General features: G+C 44.8%; 1 protein-coding gene across 8 annotated transcripts in view; it reads right to left on the reverse strand.

Annotated features, from left to right (window-relative positions):
- Nucleotides 1-1,557: 1,557 nt before the first annotated feature.
- Nucleotides 1,558-18,830, reverse strand: part of LOC129381997 (uncharacterized) — a 51,402-nt gene continuing 34,129 nt past the window's right edge. For all 8 annotated transcript variants that reach the window (XR_011890723.1, XR_011890722.1, XR_011890724.1 and 5 more), the window contains 3 exons: nucleotides 14,572-14,648; nucleotides 6,082-6,183; nucleotides 1,558-1,807 (listed from right to left, as the gene is read on the reverse strand). Coding sequence is in view for 1 of the 8 variants with exons in the window: in XM_055065321.2 (XP_054921296.1) it covers nucleotides 1,638-1,807; nucleotides 6,082-6,183; nucleotides 14,572-14,648 (349 nt within the window). In the remaining 7 variants the exon portion in view is untranslated. The remainder of the gene's footprint in view (nucleotides 1,808-6,081; nucleotides 6,184-14,571; nucleotides 14,649-18,830) is intronic.

An 18,830-nucleotide genomic window follows, 5' to 3' on the forward strand; every position in this document is an offset into this window, starting at 1 on the left:
CACTGTCACACGGATCACGTTTGAGGACATATCAAGAGGGCATACCAGGTGATAAACTGCTGCTACTAACAGTTAGTATAGGCGTTAGCGGGCCAGTTCCTGTCTGCCTAATAATAAAACACCTTGGGCTTTTTTCTCTCTGTCTTTTGCATATATATAAAAGATTGCATTTGTCTGCGTAGGAATATATGCTCATATTGAATGTATACATGTGACATTTTTTATATTTGCCTTCTGCTACACAACTTTGTTTTGTTATTTCCGTAATTTTTCTGTATCTTTTTTTTTTTTTCAAAAGTTATAAACCGATTGTTTGTTCTTGCTGTAAACGTCAACGCGGGGGCTACGGCTTTGTGAAGCTGTCCAAATCAGCTCTTGTTCTGCAGGGCCCTTCGTGTCATTACACTGTACTGATGCGAAAATAAACGTGCTTGTCATTCTCTTGGTGAAGCTTATTTCCATGCGCATCACCCACGAAGTGCAGACACTAAATAAAATTTATTTACAAACAACGTATTATGATTCTCTTCGGAATATCGGACTCACTGTTGCAGAATAAATTTATTTGGTCATAGGTTCCGCTAATTAAAATATCTACAGGAACTATTACCAGAATTTCCATACACTAGACGGTTTCAATATCAGGATAATCTGTTTCAAAAGTCAGTCTAAGATATCGCTTAGGAAAGTTGTATTACAGCGTTACTGTTGACTTATTCTCTGTTCTATCGCGGTTTTAAAATGCGCTGCCATATTCCTGTATTGCATAAAAATTTCTAATTCGCCTGCTCCAAACTGCTTCAAAATGAAATTTTATCTGCTCTAAATGGCTCTAAAATGCAATTTTGTCTGCTCCAAACAGCTGCCAAACGCAGTTTTACTTGTCCCCCAAGCAATTGCTCCAAAAGGATTTTGGGCAGTCCCAACCATGCACCAATGTCCAATTGAGCGCCACTGATTGGTCATTCGAATATTGCGTGGCGATTAATAGAACAGTAGTACATGCTGCTCCCGCCAGCAAGCAGCGGCAGCCTGCGGCGACAACGTCGCATGCCACCGAGGCCGTACGCGACAAGATGGCGGGGAAGCAGCAGCGGCTACCAATGCCGGCAGGCGCGCGCAGCAGCTCAGCCCAGAGCGGGTGAGAGACAGAGATATGAAATGTGCACTGGCTTCCGAGATCGAGGCGGCGGCACCTGCAAGAGCGTTACGTGACTGCCTTGCTGACCACAACCCGTACCGCGCCGTGATGTCGCGTCGCAGTGTCTGCTCCACCGAGACGCGCTCGTGAGTGGCGTCGCAGCCAAAGGGAATTTAGGTGCCATTTCGCTACTACAGACGCCGTCCTTCTCGCTCGATGAGCCATTTGATAATTTCCCATCAAAATGTAAGAGTGGGATTAGGGGCCGCGACAGTAATCTAGGTATCCCATTTAAGGGTTTTACAGCTGCGCAAGTGTTTGCAAGCCATAGTAAATATCACATATTCTTGAACGCTTATCCCAGTAAGTTCTGCGTTCCTAGGAGTATGGAAATGAAGGGCAAGTACACAATGAACTGGGTAACGTTCACGAACATTTATTGTACACGTGCAGCAATCGTTCTTGTATTCTACTCCTTCTACTTTTCAGCCCTGTTTTATTTCTGCTCCTCCTGCTGTCCAGTCGGCTCGCTTACAGAGCAGTTCCAATTGTATGGCTTGTAAATTATCCCGAAGCAGTGCGTCATAAATTCTATTTGGCAATAATCTGGGGGCAATGTACCATTGGGAAGTCCTCCACGAACGTACATGGCAGCAGCTCGGACATCTGCACAGAAAAATGTTGGCTGAGCACAAGTCAATATATTTAAGCGTGAAGCAGCTTGTCTTCAGGACCATAGTGCCCTACTGGGCACATTACATTTATTTATTTTCAGGATTAGCTTCGCTGCAATTAAGTAGCATATCCAACTCCTATTTAAAGTCTAAAGCATGCGACACTGTGTTAGAGGGCCTTGGGCGCATTACTGCCGTAAGTTTTGAGAAATGTAACGCCAAATCGGTCGACACCATTCTGTCGTCAGCCACGACAAAATGCAACCATCAGGTGCTTCTCCATTATTGCGAGTTCAGACAAAAGTAGTCTATGCAGCATCAACGGGCCAGCGTACAACGCGATGTATCATTTTAACCAATTAGTGGTGTTTTCACAATCATATTATACAGTCCGTAATGAGAATCGGCTTCAAAAGCTGTACCCCTGAGCAGCCATCGGATCTGAGGAGATCATAAGAAATGTGAAGGGAAACACGGGTCAGAATACCCAGTACTTGACGCAGTCCCATGGTTTTTATAAAGATTTAAATAGTGTTATGGCAATGTAATACAGCTCTGTGCTCTATATTTTTCCTATTTCAAGGTTTTAAATTATTTAAGGTTAGCTCTGCAATTAGTGGGAACTAAGCAGCTTGATTGTGGAGCTATTTCTTTAAATTTCATATATATATATATATATATATATATATATATATATATATATATATATATATATATATATTCAGGGTGTTTAGTTGCGCCCAATTTTCATAAATAGCAAAATATAAATCCCAGTTACGCAGTGTTTACAATTCGAGTGTACTCATTGCCAGCCTCTAGGTTAAGAGAAATTTCTGCACCTACGTGCGAAATTTGCGATGTTACGATAATTAACTATGCAATTATCAACAATACGTGGCCTCCGCAAATCAATATCTTGTGGCCCGTCCTCAACAGTACCTATCCCAACGGTCAAATTGATCAACGGCCGCGGGTCAAGGGATGTGACATGTGATCCACGTTGTCCGGATACCTGTGTTTACTCTTCAGTGCGCGGTATTACACCTACTCACGCGAGACGAACCTGAACGAGCGATTAGTACAGCTACGCGCGCGGGTGCAACCAGGCAACATCCGGCTCAGCATACCACTATGTAGAAAGCAGGACAAGCCGCAGCTCGCCGGAAACGATGGGCGGACAGTTCAGATCGTTCTCGTCAAAACCACGCGAAGATGCTTCGCCGCAAAGACATGTGCGTGGGGCCGAAAATGGAGCTCCTATGTTGCCACTCCTCCACCTTACGCTGTGAATGGGCTATGTGTGCCGCGCAGGTCTATAACTTTTTCTCATTTCCGGTGATAGCTTGAACACACACCGGGAACTAGCGGCGCAGGCGGCGGTGGCGGACACCATCGCCACCCGAAACGGCTTTTGGAATGAACCCATAACCGCTTATGCTTTAAGAACCAATGTTTCCGATATAGTCTCACACACATGCCATGAAGGTCCTGACACCGAATATAGTAATTCTGATCATTTTGAGATTTAGCATCGCATTGTTGCTAACAGCAGAAAGGGAAAGAGAAACTGTCGCATAAGTCGTGGTACGTACATAAAACAAAGTGAACACTGGGGTGTGGGTAATGTGGCATAACGAAAAACATTTACATTACAAAATGTGAAATCACTATTAAAGTAGGACAACAAATACAAAACACTGAAGAAGATATGCAATTTGAAAACCATGACCAGTTACGCTGGACCTGAACATGTCACTACAATGTATATGATCAGAATGTATGAGAGCTTCTGAGCAGTTAAGAAAGCAGGTAATTGGTATGCGTCGTTAACAATAACTTCTCATCAGTATTCGCGTATTTTTCGCTTTTACAATGTATGACCCTGTAATTTGTACCCTCATGTATTTTGGGAGCATGCAAATTTGTTTTGTATAATAGGGTTTCAGATCTGGCTTTTGAGTGCTTCATCTTAGTGTGAATTACAGCGCACAGAAGGAGAATGACAGGACATCAGAAAGACATTTGTGAAAGAATTTTACAATATTTTAAACGCTGGTCGTCTTTTTCTTCCCTCATACATACAGCATGCCACGTAACGATATCGGTTTTCCATATTAATTTCCTAATAATTCCTCCTGTCATACAAAAATCAAAGTTGTATGTTTTTCACAAACAGAAGTCATCGAATAACCATATCAAAAAAATAATGTTCGCTGCCATCAAAAGTTGTGGGCTTTCTTGGGCATTGCCAAGATTGGCTACCAATTCAAGGTAAGCCGATTTTATAGAACACTATCTTCAACTGGTAATTATGTTATTGTCATTTTATCAGAAGAATGCTGAAAAACTCAGTTAATGATATAGCCTTCCGAAAAATATGTTACAAACCGCATTGACTTTATATGTCCATGACAAACTGCATTAAAAAAGTAGAATGTGGCTTCGCTTCCGAGGGTACCATTGCAATCTTTAATTTTGGAGCCATCGTTTGTTTATAATCCCCTAGAGACTCACACTAGTTAAAAAATACTAAACGGAAACAGAAACTTCGTGAAAGTAAATGATCACAAGTTCCTAACGCTGAAGTTCGCAACGATGTTTAAACAGTCAACCGATTCTTTAACGGTACTGCGCGGGTGTCGACTGGCCGGCCGGTCATCGCCTTTTAATGGCGCGAAGCGACGAGACCAATAAGAGTAATGCATGCGCAAAGTTAACTCGAAATGCAAGTTTTCTCTACTAGGCTCTTCCCACAGGCATCACACCGTCCTTGTCGTGATTAGCACATTGGAAGCTTCCCTACTTATCGGAGACAGCAAGCGCGCGTGAAGCCGAACGCGTCATCTTTTTAGAACATATGGCGTTGTAGTGTGCATACACCGTAAGATAAAGAACAAAGCGCTCCACAAAGATGTGGAACAGTATCACTGCAGATTTGCACGTCTTCTTCATAATTGTCCTGTGCATGCGCACGATACTAGCACACGCTAATAAGAAGAAACACGCACGTCACGGTCATGTGCCCCTGCTATCTCCACTAAGCCGTGAGGCTTGCGCCAAATTAATAGTGCCAGGGACTGTGTCGGCTGTGTCGAACAACCTCTCATTGTACTCCTCAGCGAGGGTGATACGCCAACTGAAGCTATTTTGGAGCGTTTTCACTGCTAACGCGTATTTTGGTTCCGCCAGGCACCGACCTTCAATTGCCCTCTTCGCTGTTCCGGTTGAGATCTCGTATACGAAAACATCATCGTTTCGGACAGCTCATGGTTGTTAAGCACCGGGCCTAGAAAAGTTCCCAGAAGCCCTGCCGCTCGCGAAGCTCTCCGGAGATAACGGGTACCTGCAATGTCTGTAGGGCAATTCGTATAGGGGCCCAGGATCTTGCTCGAATGGAGACACGTTAGGCGGTGCGTTCGCGCGCAATGTTTTAGGTGACGCTGTCTCTGGGCGTTGCTGCAGAATTCACCACGTAGTAGGCCGGACTCATGGTGGGCCAAACCATGTGCTTCTCCAGAGCTATGACGGCTTCCACCTCATACTCCTGAACATTGTTCGTGAGGTCAACGGTATTGTCGCATAGCGATGCAAGCGCCTACTACTTGTCCTGCAGGACGTCTAAAATAACTTCCCAGTGAGATGGCGACAGATGCTTGGCTTGCAATACTTCACTAGCCGAAGGGATGAGTTTCATAGCAGCTGCTCGAAGTGCGCCCCTGCTGCGTCGCACTCAATTCACCGCCGGTGCAGGTCGCCAGTTATTTTCCTGTATTTCACGGCACTTAAAGCTATGGTAAAGACAGAGACTGATGTCCATCGGATGCGGTTACTGCGACTAAGATGGCACTAGCAGGAATATTTTTACTCTGCATTCTCAACACCTTCTTTGTCTGTAGTTTTTAAGAGCTTCATGAAGTGTTTTTTCTTTACATTCCCCTGTTCTATATTATCTAGCTCTTCGGGTATACTTTTGCATTTATGTCGTACTTATGTGCAAAAAACGTCATAGACATTCTCTCTGTTTCTGTTCAGTCACATTCGTGCTTAATTTTGTAGAATTATCTTTTTGTGCACCTTTGTAGAACGTGCGATGTAGTTATGCTGAGGGTATTCTTTGAAATCCAAGCCAGCTTCCCTAAGTGCAGCTGACTTTGTCGGAGGGAGGGCGGCAGTATGGTTACTTTAATTATGCTTTTTCTGTTACTCCTTATGACACCTTGCGCTTTTGAAATGGCACGAGACAAAACTCAAACTCATATGTCTTACCGGCAGTTTCATTTGGCGTAAAAGTCATCGTAAAGACACTGCAGTTGTATGTGTCTGGTTGATTATAAGTCAACTTCATATCAATTTCATACGTCGTATTTCCTGAAACATTGAAAGTAGTACAATTGGGCAGCTTATATTGTTGTATTGCAATTTCACCAATCCCCGTTAGCGATTAAGCGTTAGATAATATCATTCGGGAGAAGGGCTACGTAAATAATACAACACGTCAATAGATATGACCTCCTATATTCCCCGGAAACGTAAGATGTCAAATAAGTTTAAAACAAGGAATGCTACATATACAAATCCAATCATATATTTAAAAAATTTAGTAAACTTATATAGACATGTGCACAAATAGAAAATAGAAGGAAAGATGAATTGTCTTTGCAGCGTGACTGCCACTTTGCGATGAAAGTAGTTTGCGTCTGGGAATAAACAACGAAATTCCATCCTAAGCTATCAGGTGCGCCTACGCAGTCACCGTCTTCTTCTTCGTTTGGGTCCGATAATTTCCAAGAACTAGCAACGGGCTGGTTACTGTGCGGCTGCTGTTCTATATTAAGTCTCGCAGTGTTTCGGAGCGCACATACGGGCCGCAAAGAACTAAGTGGACAGGAGAGACGTATTTCCGCTTAAAAACAATACCTGATGCACCAACTGGGCCAAAATTTAACGCTTCTGGATTTGGTGGCGTAACTTTTCGCCGTTTCTTCGAATACTTAATTATTCCTTATGCTATGTTGGCTAAGAGCTTCTGTGAGCATCGGCCCACATTGCTGCTCTTCTGTATTTTGAATACCGAATGCATCACTTAATACATAAGTGACAGAAATATGTAGCTGTCCTAAGTATGGTTCGCTTTTTACCGTATCGAATGCCAAAACATCAGAATCAGGATCAAGACTTTTTTTTGGCTGACATCACTTTAAGTCATAACAGCTTCTGTCTGCTTACTTTGGCGGTGTGAATTAGAGGATTCGTGTTCTATTTGCGTAGAAGACATCCAAAAAGATTTTAGCTTGTAATACTATGCGGTATTACTTATTGCCACTATAAGTAAATACCAGCGATATACTGCCCAGACAAAATAGAAGTAATAAAAACGTGTGCACAGAACACAGGAACACTTACTAACAACAACGGCACAGTGCAAGTTTGGAAATGCCCAAAACCGAAATGTAACCCCGGCGTACGGCTTGCCGAAGCAATAATAACACTGACTGTGAGGTTGCAAGAATCACAAATCAATATAGGCATACCATTTCATACCAACTCATTGCATTGCTGACTTAAACGAGTAGAATGGATCTTTGATAAGTAAAACGCTTCTGTCAAAAGAGCGGTTTTCGTGGCCACGTGGAGGCGACTCGCAAAATATTCCTCATTAGGTGATGGAGCAGGACAAAGGTAGACGAACTTGCCATGCAGCCTCTGGCTCATGCCATAAACGAGCTCTGCTACATAGCACGAAGCAACAAACCACGGCACGCTACGAACAGCGAGCCGGATGAGTGGTAGGCGCTCCGACCAGGATGTCAACGGCTGAGCCTCCTTCAGCAAGGCTTTGAGCTGTCGGTGAAAATTCAACCATGCCGTTAGACATCGGGCGGTGCGCCGTCTTCATGATGTAGCTTACACGAAGCAGCCGGTATAAAGTACTCAAGAGCTCACAGTGGAACTGACGACCACGACAGGTGGTAATAGACATGCGAACTTAGCAGTGGCTGACCCGCAAATGCATGAGTTCGCAGGTGACTGACTCTCTCATGGGGTCATTGATCGGTCGTGCTTGAGGCCTATGCTTGAATCGCTCAATGCATGTGAACGTATACTGGTTGTCTTGTAGCAATTTTTATTTTCCCCATCTTCAGCCGTTTTAGATCTGTCTGTCTGTCTGTCTGTCTGTCTGTCTGTCTGTCTGTCTGTCTGTCTGTCTGTCTGTCTGTCCGTCCGTCCGTCCGTCCGTCCGTCCGTCCGTCCGTCCGTCCGTCCATCCGTCCGTCCGTCCGTCCGTCCGTCCGTCCGTCCGTCCGTCCGTCCGTCCGTCCGTCTGTCTGTCTGTCTGTCTGTCTGTCTGTCTGTCTGTCTGTCTGTCTGTCCTTTTACACCGACAAAGTTGCTGCAGCCTAATAGCTTCGGCCACTACGTATGTGTTTTTTGTCGCGATTGAATAGGGATCTTTCAATTGTCATTTCATTTATGCAATCCGACATTCGTCGCGGTGTCGTCATCATACTGTCGTCGTACAGTCCTCCTGTATATTATCTTTATCCATATTAGTATTTATCTATTCAGCTTCATCATCATACTGTCGTCTTGCCGCCGTCGTCACACCATCACCGTCATACATGCATCGCGATACAGTCGTAGTCAGAAATAGTCGTCATACCACCATTCTTGTCCCACAAGTCTTATACCGCTGTCATATCATTTCCGCTATACATTCATTGTCATACCTTCGTCGGGGTGCCGTCGTGGCCGTTCAGTTTTTGCCATTCTAACATAGTCACCCAATGACAGCGTCGTAATATTGTCCTCATTCAGTTATAGTCACGCTATCGTTTTCCTATAATCATCACTTCCCCAACGTTATCACATTGTTGAGACGCCGTCGTTGTCATGCCACCTTCGTCAATTAGCCGACGCCAATCCGTTCTCATAATAATTTCGTAATTTTGCTGTCGTCATTCCATCGTGATTGTCAACGCTGTCATGACATCGTCATCACTGCGTCGTCATCATACCGGCACGAACGTGTCATCATAGACTATGATGCAATAGTTCTGTGGAAGTCCGCAAGGTGGAGAAAAGTAGTTGATAAAGGGTAAACGAGATATCCACGCAAACGTAGCACATTGTTGCAAAGGAAACACATACGGGTTCCTCGAAATAAAAGCCTCGCAGTTGAAAAAAAGAACTGCGAGGCTTTTCTTTCCTGGAACCTCGATGGGTTTCTTTGTAGCATTTTGCTACGTTTGAGTGGAGTCTCATTTTCCCTTTAATTATTTATCACAGACTATTTTCGTCATACAGTGTTCGTGATAAGTCATCATCACACCAATGTCGGTATGCAATGGTCTTCATGCTTTTGTTTTACCGTCATCGTGATGCCTGCGCCTTCATTCTGCTATCATCATTCTAACATCCATGTTGGATTTTCATCAAGCCATCGCAATCGCTCAATCCAAATAATGCCACAGTCATGACGTCGTCGCCATGCCACCTTTGTCGATCTATCGATGTCATTATTTCTTCATTTTATTTCGGTGACGCTTACCTCAATGATGCCTGCCTTGTCATGCATTCGTGCTCATTGCGTCTCATCATACGAGAGTAGCTTTCGTGCATTCGTTGTCATACTTTAGTCGTCACGCCGTCGTGGACATGTCATCGTAATCATTCACCTTTCCTCACCCGGTCATGTTCATGCCTTCGTCGTAACACCAATGTCACCATACACCGGTGGTCGTCACGCTGCCGTCTATTATAGTGGTCACTTAGCAATCGTCCTCTCACTGTCTTCTTGCTACCGCCATGATGCCACATTTGTTTTGCCACTAACGTCATTTCATTCACTCCCCTGCATGAGTGTCATACAGCTGTCGCCATGGTCGTGGTTCATGGTTGACCTTGGATAGCGAATGCCATAGAAGAAGGCCGATACCTAACTATATATACCGCATCTAGCCGGACTAATTGAAGAGACAGAATGACGAATAGATATGGTAACGAAACCTGACATGAGAAATACGGTGCCACTACGCTGCTCGACTGCTAATCACTTTAGCGTTGATGTCCGTGGTGGGATAAGTTGTAATTTTTTGGATGGAGGCAAAGGGTCGACCCGGTCAAGGCGTACGGAGACAAAGGGTGTCTCGGGGATTGAAAGAACCAAAGGGAATCACTGTGTATCGCGTAACTTCGGCTTTCTAGCAAAAGTACGCATTTAGTGGCAGAATTTAATGTCGATGCGTAGTGACAGGTATTGTGCAGTAACGAGGAGCTCAGTCGCACCGATAACAGTTACGGCAAGAAATGCAAAGCATTGAAGATGTCCCAGCTATCATACTGGAACGTAGGGGTGTGAGAAACTCGCAGGGGTGTCGAAAACCAGGGTAATAGTGAAGCCGTGAAGTAGCTCGTCCTCGAATGCTAGGGCATACAAGTGCCTGCATTTGCTGCCTTTTAGCTGTCGTACCGTCATGTCTGTGAAATGCGTGGATGAGCGCTCATGTACAGTCCCATTGATTTGTATTTAGAACAGTACGTCAGAAGCGGGGCTGTCTTTTGCATTGACGTTCGGATATCACATGTGAAGTAAAAAATTCAAGCGAGTTGGCGGATCTCTAGTGCAGTGCGAGCAAAGTTGGTAGTGTTCAAAGCACACGTCAGCGGCTTGTCATCCGCTAGGATGCGAAACCCTCGCCCTTTCAGGAAATGGTAGAGACGTACCACCACTTTAGGCGGCAGCAGCTCGTGAGCGAAAGTGATGTACCGACTGGCTAACTTGGTGGCTGGCTGCCAAGCTGCATCGACAAACAGCTGAAGTACTGCTCTGAGAGCAACGTCTGAGGTGTATATCATGAAGGACGTGAGGGCATCGCTCTTTTACGAGCAAGAATGGTTGCGTTGGTGATGTCCTCCTTGATGGACTTGAACACTGTCTCTGTGCCTTCTGTCCTAGAGAGGGTGGCGTTGAGTTTCGTCTAACACGACAAGAGAGCATGAAGCGAGTGCAAGAAGGCGGGGCCGTGGTGAATGAGCCGCCGGTAGCAGCTGGCGCGGCGCAGAATTTTCTGCATTCCTAGAGGGGTTTTTTTTTTTGCAGCTGATGGACGTGCAAACAAAATGGTTGCTTTCGTCCTGCAGGAGGTGACATCCTGTGCAAATCTGCACAGTAATAACACAAGATACAGAATCCTTTGTGAAATTTGGACCATGCACTTTGTCGTGAGCTTGTCGAATACGCAATGGAGGAAACTGCGATGTAACGTGTTGAGCTATGATGCACGTCATGAAATCCAAGAAGACGCGATGTCGGAGGTATAGAAGAATTTTGATGGACCAGATAGAGTGAGCCCTGGTGATTGGTCCATGTACAGGCTCGTGCACATTTAGTGCAAACAAGCCAATGCGTGGCCACTCGGCGGAGCGTGACTGCTGCCAACGTAGTCACGAATCGAAGAAAACCTGCGTATGTGCAACGGTGGGGCAGAGACGTCTGGAGGAATGGCTTTATGTTATCTGCTATGCTATTGCGGGCACCACTTGTCGGGAAAATATTGTCGCTTTTACTACAATATCGTCCCCGCGAGGAAACGTGCCTTGCGTTTGTGTATCGTTTGATAAAGACAGGCAACCACACCTTTTTCGGCCGCATAAATTGCATCGCCGCACGCAAATATCCATATCAGGCTTAACAGGTTCATCCTTTTGATGTCCCAAAACAGGTACGAAACAATTTAAATCTTTTTCCGTGAAAGAACAAGTTTACTCCTGCCTCTGCAGTTTTTTTTACTCAGTTTGTGACATACAGCGGCCCGACATGTGCGATGCCTCTTTTAGTAGACACGATCGTGTATTGTGTGATTTTGGCTTGCTTCACCAGAACGGAAGCCTGGCGCAGCCGAACAGCGCTGCAGACTACACAATGTGACGCCTCTAAGCGACGCTGCACCTGCACAACCTTGATTCCATGCGCAACCGCGATTGCTGCACCGGCGCCTCGCAGAATGACGCCGTGCGCGAGTATATTCACTCTAAAGGTGGGTGAGTCTGCAACTCGGCGAATAAAATGATCCAGAGCGTGGCCCATCGCAAGCCAATGTCAAGCGTAGTAGACGCAGGTCATAGATCCCTATAATCAAACCATTGGATGCAGTGACGGGCGCGTGTTGTGCTGGTGTCGGTGCGCCTCCAGCGTAGCAGAAATAACCTACACATATGAACGTGCGTCCACGAGGTATCGCACCTTTGTGACGATGTAGGTGACGTGACAAGCGGGTGGCCGTCGGTTTACGTTTCGCAAGCTTCACTCAGCGTCCAGCAGATCTATTTTGTGATTGAGTATTTCGTTAGTGGTCTCTCAGTTGAAGAGACTGTGGAAACACCGACGTCTATGATCTTGTCGGCCATTTATGCTAACGAGTCGAGGGATTCTGAAGAGGAAACGCTAAATATTATGCGCACCTGTTGAGGCAGTCACTCCAGGAAGATGTTGCGAAGGATCGATGTGTCCAATAAAGCTGTGTGGTCTCATTAGATGCATATGCAACGCGAGAGGTCGGTCGGTGGCTTTGTGGTCACCGTGTTACTCTGCGATGAGCGGCTCCTGCTACCGACGCTGTTCTGACTCGATTGTGGGTCGTATCAGTTTCTCCCTGAGATAGTCGCACGGTTTGTCAGCAGGTGAAGAGCGTATAATAACCCCGACGACGACAATAATCGCACGTGGTAGCGTGCCAGTGATGGGGTTGCATATTGTGATTCAAGATGCCACGTCAGAGACAGGTACCATAGGGTTTTGCAAGCGATTGTTTTTGGATTTGGTCTACACGTTTTTCTAGAGTAGGCAGACCTCTAGGTTTGATCAGGCTAAATAACAAAGACGAGAAGCCCGTGAAAGTAAGGTGCGAGCGTTGGAAAAGACGAGGAGGTGGCGTTGTAGTGTCTTGCGTCGGGGATTCACCACCTGCGGTAAGGCGCGCCGCAACCTCTGCACCACATATTTTTATTTAGTCGCCATAAGAACACACGTAATCACGAGCTAGTACTTTGCTGCCTAGGTGCCCAGATATTCTTCCTGTGTGCCACCTGGCTCGAGCTCGGAGATCTTGCGGAGGTGAACCTTAATCTACCTCAGGCGGGTGGTGACAGCGCTCGTTAGGACCTTCCAGTGCACGTAGAATAACGAAAAGTGCGCCCAAATACAGATTGGAACAAAAATATGCACCAATTTAGCGTATATCTATGTAAGGAGCAGTGATATCGGGCAATACGCGAAAAAGATGGATTCAAACTGACGCTATCGTTCAAACTGAGCGTGCCTAGAACCAGAAGCTCAAGTTTACTCAACAAAAAATGTTAGCTTATTCCACAGAATGCAAAGTGCACACATTAAGCGACGTTTCCGATGCTAATACAGTCTGAAAAACATAATTTAATGTAAAGAAAACTAAAGGTTATGTAGAGGGCTCTATGTAAGTGTCAGGTGGTACTAATGCACGTTATGTTGGCGTAGATGAAAGTAAGGTGACTCAACAGGACTTGACATAAAAAAAAACGAAAACTAATACAAGGTCTTCTGGGCGAGCATCCGTTCCCTCCCAAATACTACATATAACAATATGGAACGTGTTACATAGTACGCTAATGTGGCACGGAATACCTCGTGTCTATTTGGAGTCAACCGTCATTGACTCGCCTTTTCTGGATCAGCCATTAGAGAAAGTGAATTCCGCTGCAAGTTAATGCGTATGGCACGGACGGAAGGCTCTGAATTTATGAAGTTCTTTCTGTCAATCTCTGTTTGAAACAATGAGGTATATAGCCTAATTTATAGGTCCAATCGGTTGTTGCGTACTCTCTATTGCTACAAAACTTGACAGCATCACCTTGAATTAAAACATAGTGGAACAGCTGACGTGCTCATCATAGCAAGCGCCAATAAAGAGTGTATACATACATATATATATATATATATATATATATATATATATATATATATATATATATATATATATATATATATATATATATATATATAGTTGTTTTTTTAGCCACTTTAATTACCATTAACTTATCGTTTCTTCATTTCATTTATTAAGCACAAGTAATTTCCCCTATATTGTCCTTGGTGTCATGTTTGTTGGCTTCTCATGATATGACTAATAAAAATCGGGCCCCTCGGTTAACCCCCTTTCTTCTCGTTTATTACATAACGAGGGTCTCGAATCCGGCAACATTGATGCCTTCAGGTAGCATATGTGGGTTTATTGACCAGTTGCCTTCACCCAAAAAGATCACGTTCTCGTGACGCCTGCGGCAACAAGGACGTTGCACGTCCGCCGCCAAGGTCTGAGTGGTGGCGCTGGCTAACACTCCCAGGGTTCTTCTAGTACACGTAAATACCCAAGAAAGTGGATGGGGAAACAGCGCCGCGGTAGCTCAATTGGTAGAGCATCGCACGCGAAATGCGACGGTTGTGGGTTCTGTTCCCACCTGCGGCAAGTTGTTTTTCATCCACTTTAATTACCATTAACTTATCGTTTCTTCATTTCATTTATTAAGCACAGGTCATTGCCCCTATGTTGTCCTTGGTGTCAGTGTTTGTTGGCTACTCATGATATGACTATATATATATATATATATATATATATTGCAATTTTTTACCTTGCTGCAGAACGTTTCCTTATGCTTCCTGCGATTTCTTTCATTGCAGACAAGTGAGAACGTCTACAATGGATAGAGCAATATAATACTCACCGTCTGTGCCGTTGTATTTCATTTCAATTGGTGGCGTCTGCGTCGTAACAAATTCTGCGCTATAAGACGTGTTCTGCCTGGGTAAAAATAGACAAAAAGAAGAGTTCTATTCAAAATATCGCACACATGCCCAACCTTCAATACTTAATCCTTAGCGTTCCGATGTCCACAAGATATTCATACCAGCCACGGTGGCTTAGCAGCTGTGATGTTGCGCTTCTAAGCAAGAGCTATCGGGATCAAATCCCGGCCGCGGCGACCGCATTTCGGTGGAAGCGAAATGCAAAAATGCCCGTGTCACGCTCATCGGGCCACGTTAAAGATGACGTGGTGGTCAAAATAATTCTGGAGTCTCCCACTACCACGTGCATCATAACCAAATCGTGGTTTTCGCACGTAAAACCACAAAATTCAATTTAACTGAAAAGATTCATTTACCTCTTGCATGACTGTATTTCATCATGCTGATGATATTGTTCTTGACTCCTAGCTCAAAATTCAACCTACATTGCGTTATTTTCGACTTGTTTTATGGCCGGACCTAAATTAAGGCGAAAGCATTCGTACATGCATTTACGTATTGACGGCAGTTCTAAATAAAATAATCCTTTCGAATACCTTAGTATGCATATACCTGATAAGCTCTATTGGAAAGATCATATTGATTATGTAAGCAATGAAGACATGATAGCAACGGCTTGCTACGAACAAAACGTTTCGAACCACTACAAGAGTGATCTACACCATATTTTCTGTTCGCATTCATATATGAAGGTTTGTGTTCAGCTATGCGAGAACAAGGTGAAAACGTAGTCGAGAACGCTTGTGAGCAATATTCCTCCACACATTCTTCAGCTCTCGTCATTATGACCATCACGTGTTAATTGTTCACCTGTCCTGAAAACTAAACCTTAATTATTATTGTTCCCGCACCGTTTTTTGAAGTTTGGGGGTATGTTGAAGAATATTCAGTTTTCCTGAAGAACTCTGTTTCGATACGTGGTAAAGTTCCTGAAGTATCTTTTCTCCTTGTGTGTGGAAGTATCCAACAGGCTAAATGTTAATTTTGAATCTCCAAGCGATCAGGAATGTTTCCTCGAAGAAAGAATATTGTCCTATTTAGCTGAATTTGCCTATTTGGCCGACAGTGCAATGTACAAGGAGATTCTGCTTTCACTGAATATGCCCCGCAGAAAAGCCAAAAAAAAAAAAACATTTGCTTCACTTCATCCTAAATAACGGCTGTAAATACTAGCTTGATGAGTTACCTAAAATGTAGTAGCTCGTAAAAGAACTTTAATGTACACTCTAAAAAATTTCCCTCATTATACGGAGGGCTTCCTTCATTATACAAAGACATCATCATCAGCCTGCTTATGCCCACTGCAGGGCAAAGGCCTCTCCCATACTTCAACTACCCCGGTCATGTACTAATTGTGACCATGTCCCTGCAAACTTCCCTGTTGTGTTTATATAGGAGGTTGTGGCCAAGTACTGCACCAGGGTGGCCAATCCTGCTCTGGTGAGGGAGTGCATTACCGGTTCTGATCACCGAGATCAGGCCACACGCCAGGCCTGTTTATGCAATTTTATCAACACGCGGATTTTTTTTTTTTAATCCGGTGGAAAATTGCGCGACACCGGGATACGAACCATGGACCTCTTGCACGCGAGGCGGGTGTTCTACCTCTAGGCCACCGCTGCACCTCCTTATACAAAGTAATTGCAGGTAAAATACGGAAACTATGTCGTGTTTCAAAAATACAGCAATAGCTTCCGTTAATATTCGGAAACGCTCCCCGTTTAAATTTTTACGGAGATTTCATTGTAATAATACTATGACTACACTCGTTTACACGAAACACTAAATTCCGTATTTTTGCGAGGAAATCTATACACGCTGTCTGAATGAGCGCTTGTACTCACAAAGTTTCATCTAACAATATCTTATTGAACGCGATAACTGTACGCATGATGTAGATACACGTGAAATGTGAGAGATAGCCTTCTAACAAAAGCATCAATACCAGATTGTATAAATATATATACACATCCTCTATGCCAGACGCAATTTACCGCGCATTCGGGCCTTGTGACTCAGACCATGTGCGCAAATATATGGGTGTGATTACAATGTTCTCAAATTAAGCGCTTTGTAGTTAATAATACAGCATATAGATTACGTGAACAAAGAGCCGTGGGCATACGTGCCAGTGGGCACAAATTTGCCGCACTCAGATGCTGGTGAACTGGAAATGACATTTTGTTCTCTACGCCAAACATTTTGCCCACTATAAGTCAGTACCAAAACGCATGGAGTGGTGTAGCGGCCGTAATTGCTGTTACATTTCGAAAAAAAGATGATCTTAAAGGGAAAAGCGGCTTATACATCCAAGTGCAACGCCTGGATGAAATTTTCGAATGCGGCAAGCAATTAACCCCGTGAAAGGATGTTGCTGAACTCTAATGTAGTTGGTTTAACTCATTCCCATAATAATCCCAAAATATCTCGTCTCTGTCAATAACTATCCATTCACTGACACACAGCGATTGCGTATAATCTGCACTGCTCATGTTTTGCCAATTCTTGCGGTAAGATGCTATCGAAACGTTCGGCGCTTCATCTTGAAACAAGACCGGTGAGCGCGCACGTCCTTATACAGCAGAATAAAAATCGCGAACATGCGCGCGCCGATATGACTGCAAACTACGTAAATGTGACTGAAGCTGAAGGACCTAGTACCGTGCTTGTGCTGTGTGTACTGTCGAAAAGAGAAGAAAAGGAAAAGGAAAGAAAGAACGCCTAGGTGCCGAGTTGACGTAACGATTCAAGCTTTATTTCTTTTTCACCCAGGATGCAACGCCATTTGGTCCACGTGCTTTATTCATGGGTAAATGTTATGACACAGCTCATCATTTACCTGTACGTTACATGCACCAACCAGCCCAAATTAGAACTATACTAGAGCTTATTGACGCATCCCAGTGCCTGCTTTGCACTGCATTGCAACACTGGGGTGTGCTATCCCCGTCTGCAAACCGTCTGCTTGACCTCCCTGCCTTACTTCTTCTTGCCTTCTCTATCTCTTTCTACAAAATGCGCTACCTTGTGGGAGAGAAAGCGTTCGCCTCTATCATAATTCAATTATTTGTCAAGCAATTATTTTGCTGTTCCAGCAACTAGAGCACGAATGCGAAAACGAAACCGATTCTGTTTTGTTTTCTGTACTGATAGAGCGTTGCACCAGGCGGCAGCGTGCGCTGCGCTTCCGATCTAAGGAACGGTAAACACAGCTGCACATGCGTAGTTAGCCGGCTTTCATCGTGTGACGTCGTAAAAATTGTTACTTTACCGTAAATATGTCTTGATTTCTACTCATGAGTGGAGCAAGGCCACAAGGAAGAGACACCGACGCATCGGGAGCGATGAACAGAAGCGTTGCATGATTACGCTGCTTCAGTCTCGGCATGTTTCAATTCGCAATGTTCCGGATTTGTCGCTGTGGGGTGTATGATTCCGTTCTCGTCATGTGCCGTCATAGCGCGGGGATATATGTACTGAATGTGTTTCACTTTGTCAGACAGACGGACGGCAAAAAGTTTAATAGGAAAAGGACCTGCGAGGTTGCCAGCCCGGCTTCAGGCCACCCGGGCATTTTGTGCGGTGAGGCATAGCCTTTCCACCACTGCCCCGGCCCTCTGGATAAACCATATTTGGTCGTGTAGTTCCGAGCTAGTCAGAGCGCTTAGCCATAGCTCCTCGAAAAGGTCCGGTTCTATCTTGTCCTCCACATATACTGATCTGATCTGTGCGCACTTCCATAAGATGTGTGCCATGTATGCGTGTTCGTGCTTGCAGAGCTTGCAGATCGCGTCTGGGTATTGTGTCGAATTTATTCTGTTTAAGTGTACTGGGTTTCGGAACGTTCCGGTTTGCAACCTTCTCCAATCTGTTACTTGAGACCTGTCGAGTTGTTTGTGGGGTTGTGGGTATGCTACTTTGTTTCGTGTAGTGTGTCAGTATGTCGTGGTACGTGACCAGTTTGTTCCTGTCGTCTTTTATCGCTTCTTCGTCGTCGTCGCCTCCTCCGTCTTCTCCATCGCCTCCGCCGCAGTCCTTCCCCCTTCCGCGGGGGTTGCGGGGTATTGGGCCGTCGCTGTCCGTGCCGCGGTGGGTTAGTTCTTGCGCGGCTCGGTGAGCCTTCTCGTTGAGGTGGGGAGGGGTATTCATGGTTACTTCTCCCATATGTGCCGGGATT

The sequence above is a fragment of the Dermacentor andersoni genome, chromosome 10 (assembly GCF_023375885.2).
Source record: "Dermacentor andersoni chromosome 10, qqDerAnde1_hic_scaffold, whole genome shotgun sequence".
NCBI classification, from domain to species: domain Eukaryota; kingdom Metazoa; phylum Arthropoda; class Arachnida; order Ixodida; family Ixodidae; genus Dermacentor; species Dermacentor andersoni.